Source organism: Channa argus, chromosome 18 (assembly GCF_033026475.1).
Source record: "Channa argus isolate prfri chromosome 18, Channa argus male v1.0, whole genome shotgun sequence".
In the NCBI taxonomy this organism is placed as follows: Eukaryota; Metazoa; Chordata; class Actinopteri; order Anabantiformes; family Channidae; genus Channa; species Channa argus.
Window position 1 is genome coordinate 7442108 of NC_090214.1, and position 21386 is coordinate 7463493.

The following is a 21386-nucleotide window of genomic DNA, read 5'->3' on the forward strand; positions in this document are numbered from 1 at the left end:
TGTGGGAGCAGGTTATTAGAACAAAACATAAAACTGATTCAGCTCCTTTCAGTTTGTTTGAAAAATAAAGACTAGGGACAGTAGAAAATAGCCAGCAGTCAGTTTTTTTTTAATTACCTTACAACTGCTCAAGGTGGAAGATGTCCCCTGCTCCCAGTCTTTGTGCTGAGCTAAGCTGTTTTTTTCCTTTAAAAGGGAATTTAATTTAAACTAGATTATCCAGCTCACATTCACCAAAAGGAAGAAAAAAAGAAATCCGATTTCAAAATACAAACCTCATTTCCAGATAAGTTGAGAGGCTGAGTAAAATGTACATAAAAACGGGAATACAATGATTTGTAACTCATGCAAAGAACACATAAAATAAATGAAACTAGGAAATTTGATTGTTTTTTGTTTTTTATATTTGCTTGGATTTGATGGCAGCAGTAAATTACAAAAACATTGTGATGAGGGTCTGTTAACACTTCTCTGTGTTTTGGAACCGAGGAGACCAGTTGCTTTAAAAGCAAAACTATTTCCCACGTCTTCACAAGGTTTCTAGAAATTGGGTTTGTAAGAACTAACTTCAAATCCAGTTAGTTAAATCTCTTCATATCCAGCGGCTTAGATATGGAGAATTCACACACGCACACATATACATAATTACATACAGTACGATAAAAAAACAAAACAAATACATTTTCACAGATAGAAGTCTACCTTTTTATTCTGGCCTCATACTCGGTCTTCTGCTTGTGCATCTCCTGTTTAAGACTGGCCACTAAACTGTGCAGAGCACTGTGGTTGCCGGGTCCATTGCCAACAATGAACCCATCACTATTATCACTACTGCAGGTGCCACGACTGCTCCTCCCTGCTCCATCTCCACCCCCTTCTCTGTTGCAGAGTCTGCCCTCTTCCTCTTCTCCTCCACCGCACTGGGGAAGCTCGTTATCGTGCGCTGGTCCATCCAAGTCTTCATAGTGACCGCCGTAGAAATCCTGCTCAGGGCAGGTTGTCGTGGAGGAACGACAGGAGGTGGAGTTATCAGGAAGAGAGATTTCACAGGAGGAGGTAGACCAGGTGGCGCTGTCTACACTCTGTTTGTCCTCACAGCTGCTGTTCAGGCACGTGTTCGTGATCTGGGTCTGATGCTGCGAGTTCTGGTGGTTTAGCTGGACATTGTCGTACGTGGACAGACGATTCTGAATGGTTGTATGATCCCTGCTGGAGCAGTCACGCTTTTTGTTGTTTTCCCGTAACGTGACACAGCCATTTGGTACCCAAAGGCCATTGCGGCTGTTCAGACCCCCTGTGACCACATCAGTGCCTGAGATGCCCATGCGTACAACTCCTATCCCATTCCCTCCAGTGTTGCCTCCACTGGTCACACCACTAGTGCCCATTTTTGTGCCAGAGCCTTTGAGTGCCCCACTGCGTCGCATTGGTAAGCTCCCACCTCCACTCAGAGTCTGGCTCTTTTCTTGATTGGGGTCCAAGGAGGGTGAGGAGCTGAAAGAGCCATTCGTAACAATCCCGCTGCCTTTACAGAATGCCGGGTTCTTTTTAACAGTCAGCGGTGGACTGCGGGTGACGTCAAAACGTCCGATGACACAATTATGAGGGCTTGCTGATCGTGGGGAGCCACCGTTGTCTACATACTGGCGATGCGAAGGAGACTCAGGTGTTTCCCAAGCACACTGCCGGACCACCTGTGTGTTGTTATTCTCTGCGTTTTGAGATACTGTAGCGATGGCGGAGGTAGCTGTGGTGGCTTGTCGCCGAGATAGTTCTATGTTGTTGTTGACAAGCTCGAGGGCTGTGGGGCTGTCCTCGTTGTGAGGGAATAGCAAGTCATGGTGGCCAATCAAAACAGCCATGAGCTGCTGGACCAGAACAGTACCTGATAACATGAGACGACATGCTGTTGTTATCTTCAAAACATATGAGGCACATACAGCATTAAAATACACACCTTTGGGTTGAATACCAACCTTCCATAATAGCTACTGGATCTTCAACCTTTGGCCTCAGGATATTTGGCCCAAAGACTGTTGCCAGGTTCTGGACACTCATTTTATTGACCCCTGAATATGACTGGACTTCATCTAGAAACCTGGAAACAAGAAAATATTTTAAAATTTTCACTGTTTGATAATAATTTGAATTTAAATTTTTTTTAATAACGTCAACTGATACCTGCATATGTACTTAAGAAGGTTGTAGTTCACTGGGGGGAGACTTTCCACAAGCCTTCTTAACTCCTTTTTACCCTGCAGAGGGTGATGATGAACACTTTTCATATAACATCAGTCAAATCCAGAACAGTAATTCATGTCAAATATTATTACAGTAGTAAGTAAGTTATTAAGTAGACCGGTAGATCAACAACATGGCGCCCTCCTCGGCAGACGTGTTTGCTCGCTCCGCGCTCGAATGTCGGCTTTTCCTTCTTTTTTGTGTGTTTCTTTCCTCACTTTATTGCCTTTTTAAGAACTGCACTACCTCACCTTCATTGCCTTATTGCTCATATTTTGTTTGCTCTTATTTTTTATTTTATTTGTATTTTATTTTATTTCTATTTTTTGTCTATTCTCATTTTACTTACTGTATGACATTTAGAGTGGACGGCAAAGTAAGAATTTCATTGTACAGACAACACTTTAAATCTTTGAATCTTTAAATCTTGAAAATAAATAAAAGGTGCTTACAACTGCAAGATAAATATAAGCATTTGTGGTTGTCACTGCATACTTAGACTATAAAATATTTTACAACCCTAATTCCAAAGAAGTTGGGATGTGTAAAATGTAAAAAAAACTGAATGCAGTGATTTGCAAACCTCATCAACCGACATTTTATTCACAGTAGAACATTAAAAGCATATCAGATGTTGAAACAGACATTTTATCATTTCATGGAAAATATTAGCTCATTTTGAATTTGATGGCAGCAACACATTTTTTTTAAAAAGTTGGAAGAGGGGCAAAAATAAAAGCATAAAAGCATAAATAAAGGCACATCAAATAAAGGCTGGAAAAGTAATTGCTGCAATTTAAAAAGCAAAAAGCAACTAATTAGGTTAATTGGCAACAGGTCAATAACATAGATCAATGGCTTTTGGCTTGTTCACGGGTTACGCGGTTCTCAATGTAAAATTGATAAGCTTTTGAATATCCCACCATCTACTGTGTATAATAATACCAAAACTTTCTGAGAATAAGGGAGACAAGGGCACAGGTCCAAACTGACCTTCAGTACCATTGCAATAAAAACAGGCGTGATTCTCTACTGGACATCACGGCATGAGCTCAGGAACACTTCCAGAAATCACTGTCTGTGAACACAGTTCCATGTGCAATCCACAAATGTTAGTTAACGCTGGTTCATGCAAAGAAGAAGCCATATGTGAACATGATACGTGTTCTCTGGGCCAAAGCTCATTTAAAATGGTCTGAGGCAAAAGCGAAAACTGTTCTGTGGTCAGATGAATTAAAATTTGAAATTCTTTTTGGAAACCAAGGACCCTGAGACCTGCGGACTACTGCGGAGAGGGACCATCCAGCTTGTTATTGGCGGACAGCCTGTAGCTGTAATAGTATGGGGGTGCATTAGTGCCTATGGCGGGGGCAGCTTACACATCTGGAAAGACTCCATCGATACTGAAAGTACATAGAGGTTTTAGAGTAACATATGCTCCCATCCAGACAACGTCTCTTTCAGGGAAAGACCTGATGATGCTAAAGCACATAGTGCATCCATCACAACAGCCTGGCTTCACGGAAGAAGAGTCTGGGTGTGGAACTGGCCTGCTTTCAGTCCAGACCTTTCATCAATAGAAAACATTTTGCTCATCATAAAACGAAAAATACAGCAACAAAGGCCCAGGACAGTTGAGCAGCTAGAATCCTGCATCAGACAAGAATGGGACAACATTCCTCTCCTAAACCTCCAGCAGCTGGTCTCCTCCCCTCCCAGACATTTACAGACAGTTGTTAAAAGAACAGAAGATGCTACACAATGGTAAACATCACCTTGTTCCAACTTTTTTGAGATGTGTTGCTGCCATCAAATTTAAATGAGCTAATATTTCCATGAAATGATAAAATGTCTCAGTTTTTGATAAATTGTTTATATTCTATTGTGAATAAAATATGGGTTGATGAGATTTGCAAATTTTTGCATTCTGTTTTACACATTGTCCCAACGTGGAATTGGGATTGTATATTATATATTTTATTTACACTGAGAGGGCAACATTTTTCATTCCGAGCTTCAATAGGTTTAACAAAAGCTGTGATTTGATGGCACCCAAATTTAGTTAATTAAGAAATGTATTACCTGTCACCTAAAAGGAGTAAATACTTAAATGTCCTTTATTTGGACATTCATACAAAGATAGCTATAATCTGTATTAAGGGAAAGGATGTTTATGTTTTTATGAGATGACAGTAAAAACTACTATAAGAATCTGTGAGCCATTGAGATATTTGTTACCAATATTGCGCTCACACATTAAAAGCATCTGTACTTGGGGCACAATGGGTGCAAAAAACTAATAAAAACATGATTTATATACTGTATTTATCATCAAACACAGGTGAATCTCATACGTTTAATCAGACAGAAGCAAAAATCACAAATACATTCACAGGCAAACTTAAAATATTTAAGGCTAAAATAGGATTGGAAATACTGCTCAGTGTTACTTCCTGATTTCAATGTCCTGGGACTTTGAAATTAGCAAGTAACACTGTAACTTAAGAAGGCCAAGCGGCTCTTATCTGCACCTGAGATTTAAAAGCACTTTCCTGGACTTACATAAAACAACACCCACTTGCTCATTCACAGACACAAAAGCACAAACTGGAGGATGTTTTGGATAGTGTTGTTTACTGGCCATATGGTGTGAGATAAATCCCGGTTTACATAAGTGAAGACAGGCACAACAAAGTCATGCAAACAGCAGAGCTGTGAATAGGTGGACATGCAGTAGGAGACCAGCTTTAATGGCACAGTGCAGGATTCTGAAGAGCTGTTTGGTGTTGGCTTGTCTTCACATGGAGATCAAAGTTAAAAAAGAAACTTCTATACAGTAGAGGGGGAAAATGTGTAAATGGGAATTTGTCGGAACATATAGGTAAAAAGAAAATAATCAAGAACTCTTTCTTACCATTTCATCATCTTTGCTGAGCAGCTTGGCACAGCTCAGGAACTCCTCATATTTGTGGAAGGGGATGACAGGCTCTGGTAGCTCTCTGAGATACAGCTTCAGCAATGAAGCTACTGTGTGCACATCTGTGTTACTGTAGAGAAACACAACACATAAAAAAATAGGGAGAGGTGAAGTTATCATTTATTATGACGGCAATGCATGAAGACAAACATGAGTCATCGCCATTAAGACCCCCTTCAGCAGTTTGTTAATCACTCTCTTTATTCCTATAAAGAAGGTTGTATGGGAGAATTAGGTAAATGGAATAAATTAAACAACCTATAAGCAACAGAGAGGTAGAAGGGTAAAAACAGGGACAGAGGGAAGAAGACGACACTGGGGCAGCTTAGATGATCGGCCAAGAGGCAAGAATATTTCCCCTGCAGGACCAAAGACACTAATGAGCCACAGGGGCACCTGGTGATCACTAAGGTGAGGAACAGTTAGCATCACAAATGGCACAATTAACTTTTTGCCATTGACAGATGCTGTGTTAGGGCAGAAGTAGGAAAGCTGACATGTGTCACTCTGCAGCTGGTGTTTCTGGTCAGCAAAGTAGCCGGGGAGAGATGAGCCAGATGGAGTTAACCAGGGACAAAAGCACGGCACAGTGCAGAGATGTGGAGGGCGTGTATTTCATCATAAATGCATTTTTCTAAACCCTGAGTTATGTATGAAGGTTGTCACATTAAACAGCTCTCAGTCGAGCCACCTACGCACAGCATTACACAAAGGTAAATTGCTCCACAAGGTATTTGCCAAATGATGTTTTTAAATGTGTTTGTAACAGTCTTTAGGTACATTAGTTTGTAAAAAAATGCATTTTCCCTCCACTAAAGGGCTGGTAATGCCAGTTTTTCAAACTGTGGTATTATAAAGAGACAACTATTTAAATGGAACACAGCAGATTCACAAAGGGCTAATATAAAATCTGTATGAATATGAACTTACACAAACAGTACTTGTCTCAAAGAGCTTTCAGCCCCTTTTAAAAACTTTTATTTTGAAAGAAATTGTGCACAGTCCTTACTTGTATGTCCCTGTCTTGGTAGTGAGTTGCCATAGTTCTCCTGCTATTCAGCAAAGTGTTGTCAAGTAAAAACAGTGTGGGTACAAGTCGGGTGTGTGGGCCTATTAATTGTATAATAAGCTCCTTACTTCTATCTGCTAGACATCTGAATTCTAATGCATTAGTGCATATAAAGACTCAAGTTGGCCTCACTTCACATTCATAATGACTAAATTATAAAATTTAAGATGCGAGTGTTTTAATTCTACTGTAAATTGCAAAGTGGAGCACTATGTGGTTCCAGAGGTGCAGGACTCGATCAGGCCACACGCCGAACATCTTAGCTACACTGAAAGGTACACTAAAGAAATCCAACCAGCCAGTTTGCTCACATCTCCTTACCAATCAAAAGAAGGTTTTTCTCCACAGTCGAAAGCATCCTGCAGCTCTTTGACCAGGTTGGCCTGTCCAGGCAGCCTAAACAAGCCCTCCTCCTGAAGGCCCCACTGACGAATGAAGTCCACACACTGCTCTACCAGCATAGGGGCGAGCTTGTTCCCAAACCGTCGTTCATACCGCACCGTCTCCTCTAACTTCTGACCAAAGATCCCTGAAACACAGTAATAATGGTATAAGACAATGATAAATGGCAATGCTACAACATGTCACCATGGAGTTCATTTGTTTTATGCCACATTTGAAAAGTTATTCATCATAGCCAAGTCTTTCTTTTAATATGATTGGTAGAGCAGCCATGTATAAAAAAAACAATAAGTGGTTAACAACAGGGTGCAGTGAGTGCAACACATCAAGGGTTTAAATTCGGTTTGCTCTTATCGACAGTAGTTCCTTCCTAACAAAATATATATTGTTTTTGAATTAGTACTGTTACTGCAATATCCTGCAGTCTCCCGAACTGAAAGGAGCGTTTTTCAAAGAACTATGATAAGACATTGGCAAAGCATCTGAATTTTAAGCTACATCAAAGACAGCAGTTAAATCAATTGAAAAGGATTTATGATAGAGTCGGCAAGACAGTCCAACCAAAAAAATATGTACACCCCCCAAAAGACTAAGTCTGATAATCTAATCCAAATTTCCTGCTGAGCACCTTTCACCTTTTGTCTAAGGCTGAAAAAAGAAGCAAAGAAAAAAAACAAACAGATTTCCATTTGCAGCAGTCTCACGTGAACACAACACAAAAGGGGATTAGGGCAGCCTTCCTGAGAGATTTAGATCTGCATACTTTTTTGGTTTCCAGATGCAGACAGAGGCTACTGACAAATACATATTGTACTACAAGGTACTGTACAGTGACTTACCATTATGGGTTTTTTCAGCGTTTGCACTAATCTGAACACTGAATTTATGGCTGATATTAATATTTTAGCAATTCAGAATATTTTCTAGTACTACAACAGTACCATGATAAAAATCATACTCTTTCAATATTTCCATCAGTTCTTGTCATACTCACCCCCCTCTAAACGGAAACAACTTGCAAACTTCTAGAAGAAACACCTATTAGTACATTTGTGATAGGACAACATACCAGAGGTGCAGAAACAATAAAACATAGCTCCAGTTTATGCAGTTATGACAGAAAACAATGCCAAGATCTATCCATTGGATAAGATGTCAATCAAAGTTTTCATTTCCATCTTGCAGAAAGGGATCTTTTATTCTATCTTTCATTGGATAACAAGGTGCTCACAAGTTAGCAGTGGTGCATTTATGTTCCTTCTCCTTTAGTCAGTGGCTTTGAGGACCAAATAAAACAAAACAGCCGCAAAGTCCCAAGAAACATCTGAAGCTTTGTTAACATTTTTTTTCATCAAATAAAAGAGAAATATACATAAATTAAGGTCCAAGAGAGTAAAGAATGATGATAATTCCACACGTGCCAAGTGGCTGATTAAAATTAGGTCATCTCTCCAGACGTTCTGGTCATGAGTTTAGGAATGTTTTCCGAGGTCACATGTAACTGTGTGTGTGGACAAGCTTATGCAGTGGGTTTACATGAACTAGACTAGGTCATAACACAATTTGGCATAAAGTGTAAGAGTGACACTGACTCTGCAGTCACTCACCAGGTTCCTTCGACACTCTCTGGTTCTTTCAGCTTTATTGAGCTGCTGCTCGACCGCACACACACGCTCACTGATAATGTAGACTGAATAACTTGGTGTACAGACCTTTTTAAATTAAATCAATCATATCATAGCAATTTATAACTTGTTTAACAAATGTTCATAGATTTTTCTATATTTTGATATCTCACATCGAGAGCTTAGATCCACAAGCAGAATCCAGCCATGTGACTTTTGTAGTCAAGTATCTCTAATGTGTTATTAAAACTAAATATTAACAGCAGGGTTCCTTTAAAATGCTGTCTGTCAAATCTATTTGGAAGCTGGACTAAAAGACATACGTCCAGCAAAAGTGCAAGTGTATGGAGAAAGTGATTTTTTTGATTCTGATATCTAATATTTACTAAAACCAACACAAATAATTCCCAGTTCGGCTGCACTGATATGTGGAATGCATAAATATACATAGAGTGTGTGACCCTACGGTGCTGTAAATTCATCATTTCCTTTATAGCAACAGCAATTACAACAGTTAAAATAAACAAAATGAAAATGGGTAATTACCACGAAATAAATCTCCAAAGATCCAGATAGAGAGGCCACAGCTGCACATTTCTCAAACGTCGGACAACAAAGAGTCAGTGAAGTCAAGTTTGTTCAAGCTGGTCAGAAATTAATTCAGCATCATGACAAGTGCTCAATACAACATGACAGCAACAGTGTTAGAGGCTCCAAACTCATCTGTGGGTTCAACACAGGGACTGTGCACTGGGAGCTCCTTCCATGTCTGTCACTCTCTGAACATAGCCACACTTCGTGGGCACTGGTCAGCCAATCAGAGATCAGCTTCTCTCTGCTGCTACTGCAGAATGTGAAAGGCTGGAATATAAGGCCGTGCGTGTGTGTGTGTGTTTGTGCATCGTAAATATGTGTGTGAGAGACAGTGAAGCCAGGCTCCACTCCAACGCAGAGCCACATTTCTTGTGGCATCTTTGACAAATGGCTCGTCCTTTTGAAAAGCAGTCAACTGCAATAGACATCAAACTCCCTGCACTGAAAACATTGGGGCCAGCTCAGACACATCTATTCACTGTGTCACAGAGAGCTGCCTAAACTCCCCGTCTGGTTACAAATGCTGCACTTGCGCTCTGCTCGCACACAATGTAGGCAAATGTCCGGCAGTACAGTTGATAACAAGCCACAGCGACACAGCGGGAGACTAATCGGCACACTGATCCCACCAAAGTCAGGATTCCACCAACAGTCATGAGAGCAATGACATCATCATGCACTTCAGCTATGTATCAGAGTTCATTCGCCAATTACCCCATTGCCATTTTTGGTTGGCTTATTTTAAGCAAGCCACTAATTTAAAAAAGGCATTTGTTATCATGCACAGGCCAGATGGAGAGCAAAAAACAAGCACTTAAGTTAAGGACCCAACATGAAAGTGGAGTTTAAAGTTGCACAAATCTGTTGTTCAAACGTCAGTTAATGAAATTTTGCACAAAAACAGGTGGCAAAGATGATAAAGAGATGGCAGCTTCGAATAAACACAATTTCCCATCTTCCTTCACATTTGCTGGAAAGTTAACACATTATTCACATTATTATAAGAACAAAGGTCTTGTCTCTACTGACCTCCCCCAAAAGGTGCCCATATGACCCTGCGAATTGTTTTCACCCAGTCCTCCATGTCATTCTGGGTGCTGGCCATAAGAAGGTAGGTCTCATGGTTGGCTGTCATCCGCTCTCTGTCCCCCCCTGTTCAAACGAGAGAGAGAGAGAAGAATATGGATGATTAAGCATCCAATATACATATACTGTAGTAACCAAGTCTCTTCTAAATTCTAGGGATGTGTACAGATAATGAATTTGATTATTTGAATAAGTCAATGTAGTCAAATACTCAAATAGGTTTTTGAGCCATTTATTTTTTAAATCATTCAGTAGCGACTAATGTAAGGAAACACTGTTTCCCTGTGTGCTACACACAGAGCAAATGGGCAGGCGGGAGATGTGACTCACACTCAGCACAACAAAGCAAAGTGTGTTGTTTTTTGAATCAGTTGGGAAGCAAAATTGAGTTCTCATTTTGCAGGATGAACCCATCTTTCCAGCTGGATTTACATCATGATTATTTGAATAACTGACTTTAAAGGCCGACTTGACCAATTTTATATTGTTTGGGGAGAACATGTGTGCTAATGATTCTAAACTTGTGTCTGGCCTTTGCCAAATTCAAATATGTTTCTGCTTCTTGCTGGAAAACCTGTCCAGATCATCCAGAGGCATTTTTCATCATGATGGGTTTATATGATGTCATCCACAGGAGTTCTGAGCAGCCTGCCAACCAAGACTACAGGTCTCTTTATTATAGGGAACAAAATAACATCCTCCAGAGGAGTGTTTCAGCTAGAAGCACTGAGAAATTGTAATACAGGGAAAGCAAACAGGTTATTGCATGTGTTTACTTCCTAGACTAAAGCCATAGGGAGCAAGTTAAAAATCTGTGAAGTTGTGGTTTAAATGCCTAGATTATTCAACCTCAAAATCTACTTTTAATGCCCATCCCTAGTACATTCATGTAGTCAAATTGTCAAATTATCAGCATTTCTGCTCATCTGAAACAAGATTTACGACTTTAGCAGTTAAAGATCGCCTCCAAACTTGCCCTAAGACATTTCTTTGTAAAATAACTTGTGTTGGATATGTCCGTCTACAAATATTCTCGAATCTCGTAACAGATTCATAAACTTACATCAGTTCTGTCTCCCTCATTGACTGATCCTATCAACACATAAATGTCAATTTTCCAATGTTAAACTATACACGAGATGTGTTCTGCATTACTGAAAAGTCTTATTTGCGTGTCCACTTGTGTAACGTACACACCTGGACCCAGACTGACCCAGACCACGCTCAGGTGTACACATCTTAAACTACCATTGTAGGTGAGCATTGAGGAACTTTCCTCCTTTGGGAGATGTTTGGGAAAAACTACCTTCAAGCGTTGCCTCAAATACATCAGTCTGCACAGTGAAGGTTACAACAAGAGAAGTAACACATGTAGGAATGAGCAAACCTAATTTCTGAGTGGAGGGGCGGGTTAATTTTCCTCTCATCATAAGATAATTTAGCAATGATCCACACACACACACACGTGCAGAGTCCTTTCAACTCAGCAGCAGTAATAAATCAATGGCTATGTTTATATCTTAAGAAGTTCAAGTTCCATTAGAGGCAGGTTGTGTCCTGATTCGACTTGTGGATTACAGCCACAGCCCCTCTCATGTCATGTGATACTGTACAGCTTGGAGTCAAGCGATCACTATGACAACAGAAACATTTGGACAACTCCACTTCTGCTTCATTAAGATGAAAAAAAAAAAACCCAAAAAGAACAACTAATGGCATTTAGCACGGTGCTCCTGTCTAATATAGGATGAGATGAGCTATTAGGAGATGAATGGAGTGCCACACAACAGTTGAATTATTCATGTTGCTGACCACCAGGGATCCTGCCCCATTGATTTTATCACAAGATGAGATCTGCGTGCTGCAGGTAAAACACTATTTATAGACTGCAACACAAAATGAAGGTTAAGGGCTCAGGTTAACCACAATAAAGTCCAAATGGTTTAAATTTACTGGAGGGTAAACTGGTACCAATATTGGACATTCTCATTGCACAGCTTACAAGTTCTGTTTTAAAATATATGGTCATAATTACCAATGTTACTATTATGAATTAGCAAATAAACTGAATTGAACCAGAGTTCAGAATAACATCGAATAAGTTGACGGATGGCAGCTGTTATGTTTAGGTGTCAAGCCGAGGTCAAGTGGTCAGAGTGTGGGACTGCCAGCTATAGCCGGGGCCAATCTTTGACAGTTAGATTGATGCTCCCTGACAGTCCCAATGAGGTCTCATTAGCAGGCAGCACCATTCAACATGTTCACATGTGAGTTTATTCACTACAGGCTTCCCCTCAGAGGCAGCGAGTAATGTTTCCTTAGGGCAGCCACCCAAAACAATGTGCTCTCCTCGCAGGTATGACTGTGTGAATCAGCAGATAGGAATTTAGTGTGTTTGTGTGGCCTCACTAATGTGTCTGCAAGAATATGCAGCAACTTTGTTGTCGTTGTTTTAATGTTTTTGGAATAAGCTCCGGGGTGATCTTAAGATGTGTGTTGAATTTAAAAGAATCATAAAAGATTAACAAGAGTACAAAGTAGTTAAATCGGAGAGAGGGGATGGGGACGTTAGGTTAGTTTGATGGGGTTAGTTAATCTGAGTGATTGAAGTAAAGCTGCCGGAGCACTCGAAGTGAGAAGCAAAGGTTTAATAATCAGCGGCTATTACCTTCACCTTGTGCTCCAAGCATCATCCAGACAGTGACAATGTGTATATGGTGTGCGGCTGATTAAGTGGTTTCACATTGATCAGAAGGGACCTTATTTGTAAATGAGGTCTCTGCATTTTCCAATGGCTGCAATGACGTACGTACTGGTGCCAAGCACAGTGTTTTTTCAAGCAAAAAAGCCAAATTATCACATTATTATCACATGTACACATTTTCAAACTTGTTGACTTTGTAGATGATTGAGAAAAATGTACAACAAATTATAATATAAAACAACATATCTTGCATTTGTGTCAGGCTAAGCAACACAAACTGACCCAATACGATTATGATTTGTTTTGAATAAATAGAGCAGCAATTACATTTGTTGTCTGATGGCAGTATCATCGTACACAACACTGTAATATCAGTCATCTATCTAAGTTGTAACAGTGTCTTATTAATTCTTGTATTTGTAAATACATCAGCACATATTAATCTTTGCCCAGGAAGCAAGTTCTTCAATTCAGTAGTAGCCTGATGCCCTGATCCAGAGATTAGTCACTAACCACTATTGACTTTCTATTAATTACAGCTCACTTGGAGCAGAAACAGCGGATTCACACACTCGCAGTCTTTAACACCGGGATTTTAAACGCACTAAGGTTCAGATGCGGCTCCTTGTTCAGGAATGAAAACACACGGGCAGCTTCAGTTCACCTCCTAAGTGTCCGATTCACAATCCCCGGTTTCATTTCATTCTCAGTCAACAAACCAGCAAAGAAACGATGCACTAACCGGTGGATGTGCCGCTCACTTTCGCCCGCACATGTGCGTTTTGTCCCGTCGGACGTAAAAAACGCTCCGTCGCTCCACAATAATCCGAACAGATGCAGCGCCGCGGCTCGATTGCTAAAGCCGCAGTTCTCCACCACCCAGCTGCCAAAACCAGGGACCAAATTCAGAGAGGGAGACAGGAAGAGGATGCACCGATGTGCTGGTGTGGCCGCAGAATTACCAGGGCCGTGCCCAGCTTTTCTAGGGTCTGAACCATCCCTCAGCCCCCAGGAACTGACAGGAACTGAAAGTTTTAGGGTTGGGTCTGATAATTTTTCCTCCTCCTGTAAAAGTGTGAGTAACTGGCGGAAAAACAAAAACTATCTGGGAGGGTTTTGGGACTGTTGAGAGTCTGTTTTAAGTTGTTTCCTGCCTATGTTCGAAGTTTTGTACCTGTTTTTGGCCATTTTGGAGCCATTTTCAGTCATATTGTGGATCTTTTATGACTATTTTTAGATGATTCATGCCTCTGTTGGATAGTTTCATGTCTTTGTTCATCACGTTTGAGTTGCAACTTTTTGTGGCTATTGGTGCCTTAACTTAATCTCAGGAAATGACACATTGCTTCCACTTTGATCATTGAAAGAATACTGTCAGAAAGTTTCAGTTGTGATTATAATATGCAAACAATGCTTTTTATTCAAAGCAAAAAAGTAAACATTAGTAAGAAATATTTTCTATATCTTGACAGAATATGAAAACTGATGTTCATAAAATTGTCTGTATTATTATTTGGAAAGCTCAGCAATTGAATGTCACATTTCTCGACCCAGTCAGCCACACTGGCCGATTTCGTGAACAAAAGTTCCAGGCGCAGGCGTCAAAACCCTGTCAGCATTGTATTGATTGTCATGCAAAGTAATTTGGATTCCCTGGTGTTCCTGTGAGGGCCTTTGTTCACATTTAAAGCCAGCCAGCTCTTAACTGCAAGTTGGTTTCCATTACTTGCATGGAAAGGCAGCATTTCCTCTCTAAAACCAGAGTAGTGAAGCTGTGAAACAAGCATGCAACAGGATTATACGGAATACCGTGACTATTACAACACACCCCTTTTCCAACTGCTATTTCCTGTTGATGCTCAACTTTCTTCCACAGTGGCTGAGTTGGCCACATGATTTATTAAGATGACTAAGGTGTCACATATACTTAGCACATGGAAAACATCCTATACGCACTTAAAACTGAGGAACTTGACTTGATTAACAAAGTTTGGATCTGAAGTTGTCTGAAGCTACTAATACAAGTATGACACCAATACTGTCTGTCTCTGTGTTTAGACAGTAAACTTTGGTGTCTGAGAGAGTGTCTGCACCTTAGAATAAATGCATCAGTGAGCTTTCAGCCAAGTGCCCAACCTCATCTTTGAGCCCAACAGCTTTACTTTTCAAACACAGGGTTTTGTATAAATACCCGAGTCATAAAGCTGCAGATGATTAGGACATGAATGGCACAGATGCAGTATGCTCAACGAGACATTAATGGATAGTGTACAACTTGAAATCAATATTTTCTTTTTAAGACACAAGTGTAAACTGTTTAAAGGGTCATTAAAAAAAAGATTCTTATGACCTGTGGTTAAATTCTCCATGTAGTCTGTGTCCACTAATTATTTTCATTGGCTGTGGTTAAGCTGTCTGCAAGTATTATTCACTCCACCATAAAATTCTCTACCTATGGTGTAATTGGCACCACCTTTAAAAAAAAAAAAAAAAAAAAAAAAACGCTCCACAATCATTGCCTCTTTATTGAGACCAATCCGGGCAGGAGTTCACAGTTGAGGATCTTCACTTCTAGCTTGAGTTTTCCTGAAGAGACAGCCGTGGCCGCTGTCACAATTCCACTGATTCACCACGCTTCAGCTCTCTGCTCCAGACTTTTAAAAACTGCACTGAGCGATTGTGAGCTTTACAGTGGCATGCAGCCACCCCGGAGGACAGCTAGCAGTAAAGAAGCCACACAGATCAAGATTGCTTGTTCATGGTGAGACGTGCAATGTAATTCTGTGTGACAGTATTCTCGGCAGTGCAGCATACAGTAGGCCATAATAAAATGACAGCTTAGTTTTTTACTGACTCACGGCCCCCTACATACAGGAAATATCACACTCCAACCGCATCGTGCCACAACCCCACCACAATCAGGTGATTAATGCCGTGCACCTCTTAACTGGATACAAAACTAAATAAAGGAAAGACAGCCAAATTTAACTGCCCGCGTGCTATTTTATGCACAAAGCGTATTACAGTAATAACAACCACTGAGTAATTGCCCCTGCTCAAACAAAAGTGTAACATATCACCAGCTACCTCTTAGTGATAGCTCTCTTATTATTTATAGCTTCCCTCAGTAATTACCATCTGAGTCGGGCTGAGTGTGAACAGCTTACAACTGTTCATTCCAGTTTTGACCACCGGCTTTAATAAGTGGCCGAACCCAGCTGCAGACTAGTATTTGACTAAGAGCTCAAAACAGGTGGGGGACAACAAAGGATCCCACTGTGCTGTAATTGCTCACAAATACCTGGAGCCCCCATGCACTTCACTTTGACCTGTATCTCTGTAAGTGAGCCATGAGAAACTACAAACGCTGATCCGTTCTACAACATATAGTGTGCACCACTGAATAGTAGGATTTTGTTCAGACAAAGAGATCTTTCCCACCACAGGATGCTTTTACAGTTTTATGATAGGTAACAAACATATTCACATATTCCATTTGTGTGTGTTTGGTTAACAGCTTTTTGTAAAATATACCTATTGAAGACACAAATCTTATATTTGTCCATTAAACACACCACAATTCACACAACAGAATATGGTAGCAAGCATTCGAGATTCTAGGTGCTGGATTTTAATCGCTAGTCTGTATGCTAAACTATGCTCACTGTCTCCTGGCTGTTACTGCTCTGAAACATGAGAGCAACGTCACTTTTCTCATCTTAACACCAACCCAAATGTGAAACACATACTGTGGGAGACTTTTTTTTCTTTGTAAAAATGTTAAGTTCCTCCAGACTTTGACTTTACTGTTTGCCAAGTGGAGGAAGCAGCTGCTGCTGGCCCAGAAAACAATGCAAAGCCTGTAACTACCTTGTTTAGCTTTAAATGACAAAAATATGTGTCACAATTCTCCCAGTGTATGTGTGTGTGTGTGCACAGTGGGATATTAACGACATCAGTGGCTGTTATCTGCAAGAGAGACTTCTTGTTTGCATGCAAGCAGGGGCAAGTTGAGATTCAATATTGTGCCTAATGATAGTCTTCTCAGAAGTGCACACATCATAAATACCTCCAACAGAACAGGAAGTAACTCAAGCGGTGACAAGCAATACTAACTTGAAATATTATTTAATATGGACTATGGATGATGACAATAAAGTGCACACACAAACTAGCACCGTTTACTTTTTTCATGTTTAATTTACAAATGTGATTTAGAAAGTGTTTTCTCCTCCAGATGATCCAATCCCTCAGCAGAGTACAGCTGTTACAACAAAGAAGTCTGTAGTATAAGATATCAGTGTGGATGACATATGGTATTTTAATGTAGTACAGAGACATTGCATGTTAGCTATCATGCTCAAAAAAGTCAAACTCTTATTATTGTTACCTGGAAGTGATGATGACAAATTAGATAATCCATACAGGGGTACGTCATAATTTGCCTGATGAACCGCCTCCATGTCTCCTCCACTCTCCTAACTCTGGGAATCCAGAAAAGAAGCTTCCTGAAGGGGTTACAAAGTCCTGGCTGACTGGGTTAACTTGAGGATGGGAGTTCCTCATTGGAGGAACTGCTGCGCCAGTTTTTGGCCTGGCTCAGAATGAGTGAGTGAGCACAGCTGAGAGGGTGTGAAAGAGAAATGGAAGAGAGGGAGGGAGGTGAAGTTTGAAGAGGGGGTTGGGGAGCACACACACACACACACAGTTCTCTTAAGCACTGTAACAGGAACAATAGGCAGCCTCAGGTCTGAAAGCTTGAATTTAAAAAGACCAGTGGCTTGACACAGGCCGCGACCTCATAAACAAACACGAAATCTCCCATTCACACTTCTATGCTTTGTTTACATCTGCCACCACAAAGTAGTTAGAACTTAATGAGGTAAGAATATTGACCATTTGCATGTAGATACAATGTTACATGCAACTCTTTCATTATTATTATTATTTTTGTACTATATCTGTTTTTCATTGTACTTCTGGATTGTACCAGCAAATCATGACAATAAAATTATCAAATAGGGGTTTGGCCACAAAAAAAAAAAAAAAATGAAACTAAGTAGTTAAAATGGTTTTTAACTAGAAGAAGAACAATAATTCTGTTAGTAGATCTACAGCAACTTCCATCCATCCAAGAACATCCAATAGCTGAAAATAAAGTCACACTGTTTGTATATTCTGATGGTTAATTTTAGGATATGAAGATGTGAAATGTGGAGCTGAGATGATCTCTTACTTAATCGAGTGGTGGATTTACAGAAATGTAATCAGAAATAGTTTTGATCGTCACTTTTTCATTTAAGTCATTTTCAAAATTTACCAAACGTTGTCTGGTTCAAGTGTGAATTAGTGTTTCTTTTTTCTATGATAAGAAATATGTGAAATATTTGCATTTTGAACTGTCAGAATATGTCACATCAGCATATGAAAATCTACTCCTACTCATTCGCTTTTATTAACAAAAAGCTTAAACCTTCAGTGCAATGTATGCATTTATCACGCCGCACTAAGTTCGGCCTATGTAATTGTAGCGTCTCCCTCGGCCTGCAGCTGTATCTTCCCATATATCTATAATGGGCACCATGTTTCAACTAGCCCCCAAGTATCACCTTCCTGGTCATGGTGGTCCTTGCCTGTCAATAGGCATAATCTGAAGGGAGACACCACAACATTAGCCTCCATCCCCAAAGTCCCTAAAGACATTTGGAACACAGACTTCATAGTGTCCATGCGGCTATCCATTTCCATCTGATGGTGAGTGAGTAACAAAGAGAATACGAGTGGGGAGGTCAAAGGGGACAAGGATTATTTGGCTCTGTCAGTCTATTGTGCTGATAAGGAAGAACGTAATCATGGCACCAAAATAACAGAAAATTATGTCTCCATAAGCTGTAAATTCTCAGTTTTCTGTGGTGCTGAAAGGCAACTACGATGACTTGAATCCTCAGGTTGTAAAAAGAAAATCTCCAGAATTTAGAAAAAAAATCATTTTCTAAATGTCAAATAAATCCCTACGATAAAATCAAACGATTCTGTCACCGTCTATTCGCTTCTCAAATGCAGCTGCTGCGTATGAACAGAGCGGTAGCAGCAGTTTCAACAAGTTGCCATGAGGAGAGTCGGGAGAGGCATCGGGTCAGTCCGTTCAGGGAGGTCACAGGGCTGTCGAAGAGCCAAGCGTCGCTATTCTGATTTCATGCCAACTAAATAGAGAGCTATGTCTGTGTGTACTGCCAAGCCTGCTGTAAATATACCATTATATAAGGGGAATCAATTTCACCTTTAGGAAAAGGAAGCATAGCTCAGGGTTGACTTAAAGTCCAAAATGTGTGTTGAAAAAATAAGTTGACAAGATTATTATAAAGACTATTAAAAAATGTTTAAAATAAACTGTAGAGTGATCAGATCCACTCTAAAGGATCACACCTGCTTTTTTTTCATGCCTACTTATCCTGATGGCACCTATGAGGGTTTAAAAGCAATTTCTTATATTTTGCGTTTTTTTTAAACTTGGTGTTTATAGTGCATTGTAATGAAAATTTTGAAAAATTGAAACATACATCAGTGGCACAAGAAGTGTGATACTTTACAGAAAGCTTGTGGAAAACAGCAGTACATACAGATGGAAGAGAAAAACTATAAGATCTACCTGACACCAGATTTAATACCTTGTATCATTGCAGCAGTGTGTGTGTGTGTGTGTGTGTGTGTGTGTGTGCACTCTGTGGTTGATTTTGTGCATGACATTCAGCGGCTGCATCCTTGTGGTTATCTGAACATATCTCACTATGACACACCACAAATTAAGCAAGAGTGTCAGGCGGCCATGTCTGTGAGACTGTGAACCTCGATGGCCTGCGTGACAGGAAACATACTCAGAGTACACTCTGCGACCCAAAACAAATGATCTCCCACCACATTTGTCCGAATTTGTTTTGATCCAGCAACAGGATGTTGTCCATGCTAAGCCACACACACACACACACAGACACACACACACACACACAAAGGCAGAAGAGGAAGTTACAGCTAAAACCATTTTCTCCAGGGCAACGTTTCAGGGTGAAGTTTTAGTGTTAAGTTTTTTTATAACGTTTGTAAAGATAACTTAAATATAAAACATGAATTTATATTGAAAGGAACCTATTAAGATAAATCCCCCTGGTGCTTTGGAGAGGGGAGCGAGAGAATGAAACAAGGTGTGGACTTGTCAAAGTACCCGTTTCTCCCCTCACTAATACCTTCTAATATCACCTTTCAGCACTGGTGACGGCTTCAAGGTGGATGCACACCTGCACTCCCGGCAGCAGAAATTGGTAGCCTGAGTCAGTCTGGCCTTTAGGAAGGCTCTTTGAACTTCTCGGCTAGGGTTATGGTAACCTGACTTCTGGTGGATTGTGACTAATTGAGGCAGAACAGCTTGCTGCCTGTTTTTCAGTGGCCACTTTATCCCCGAAGAAACAAGCCTGAGAACCATGTACTCCCACATCATGGCTTCTGGTTTATTGTGACTACCTGAGGCAGTGCAGCTTGAGAACTAGCAACATAGGGGGATATGTGAATAAACAGTTTGGTTTTGTATAAGCTGTTGGTGAAACCCTTGAAGAAAATTTTGACAACCGGAATTTATTGCAAATGCTTTTAACAATTTCATTCACCTGAATTACTATCGTTATAAAATAAATTCTCACTGGTTATGTGTCATGGAACCATTAATCAACATTTTCATTTGTTAGATTGCTTCAGGAGACTGAAGGCACCTTTCAGAGGTGAACATGATTCTGCTAAAAAGCACAGATAAATTCGCCATTCATCAATCACTGGACTGCACTGGCTTCCCCCACCAGTTCATATTTCTAGCTAGAGACTGATGACGTAGAACACAGGATATGAATGACGGCATCTTTAGGTGCAAAAAAAGAATTCGCTGCAGAGGCAAAAGGCAATGTGCATCTGTGCAACGCTTGAGTTCATTGGACTCTCACTTTTGTGTGTTTCTGCACATATACAATACATGTGTGAAGCACATACTCAGAGACATCTACCATAAAACCCCCTGTTGACTTGCCGCCCATTTATTTGGACAGTCGACAGACAGCGTCCATCAGCAGTCCTGTCTGCATTGCCGTTCCACATCATCGTTGTTTTCTCTGACAAAGCTGGCAAAGCACTCAAAGCCTGAGGGGGCTGCAGTGCAGCAACAAGCTCGATCAAACAAAAAGATTTGTGGCGATGTACAGTAAGTACAGAGGGAATGTTGATGATGAGGCTCTTTGTTACTTTTCCAGGCTTCTGTTTCTGAGTTCTTTGCATGTTTTTAAGCCAGAGCACTGCTATACAAACTAACAGTGGCTGGAGATCACTGTATATTATGTTTTGCTTATACAATGTTAGAAAAAAAAGGACAACATTGCTTGTTTTGTTCACCTAACCATTAAAAATTATGTTAAATAATGAAACACTGCATATTTATAATTTCAGAATGTGGATTAATACATGCATACATGCATATTCCTTTGCTTTCCAAATTGTCACATTGTTTCAGTCACATTATGACAGGTTTTGTGCAGGCTTGTATTAAAATGTAGCAGAGACTAATCCAGTTCATGTTCACATTCAATAAAAAATTATTGTCGCATTTCAAACATCTTTCCTGTTAATGTTTTTTTTTGCACCTTCAGCACCAAT

General features: G+C 40.2%; 1 protein-coding gene across 5 annotated transcripts in view; it reads right to left on the reverse strand.

The window, feature by feature from the left end:
• Positions 1–21386, reverse strand: part of arhgap24 (Rho GTPase activating protein 24) — a 61453-nt gene that overhangs the window by 2010 nt on the left and 38057 nt on the right. For 3 of the 5 annotated variants that reach the window (XM_067484461.1, XM_067484465.1, XM_067484463.1), the window contains 6 exons: positions 9938–10060; positions 6609–6816; positions 5156–5288; positions 2182–2255; positions 1977–2098; positions 703–1885 (listed from right to left, as the gene is read on the reverse strand). In XM_067484461.1, coding sequence (XP_067340562.1) covers positions 703–1885; positions 1977–2098; positions 2182–2255; positions 5156–5288; positions 6609–6816; positions 9938–10060 — 1843 coding nt within the window. Of the gene's footprint in view, positions 1–702; positions 1886–1976; positions 2099–2181; positions 2256–5155; positions 5289–6608; positions 6817–9937; positions 10061–13440; positions 13706–17088; positions 17316–21386 lie in introns of those variants that run through there. The other 2 variants (XM_067484462.1, XM_067484464.1) reach the window with 2 other exon arrangements.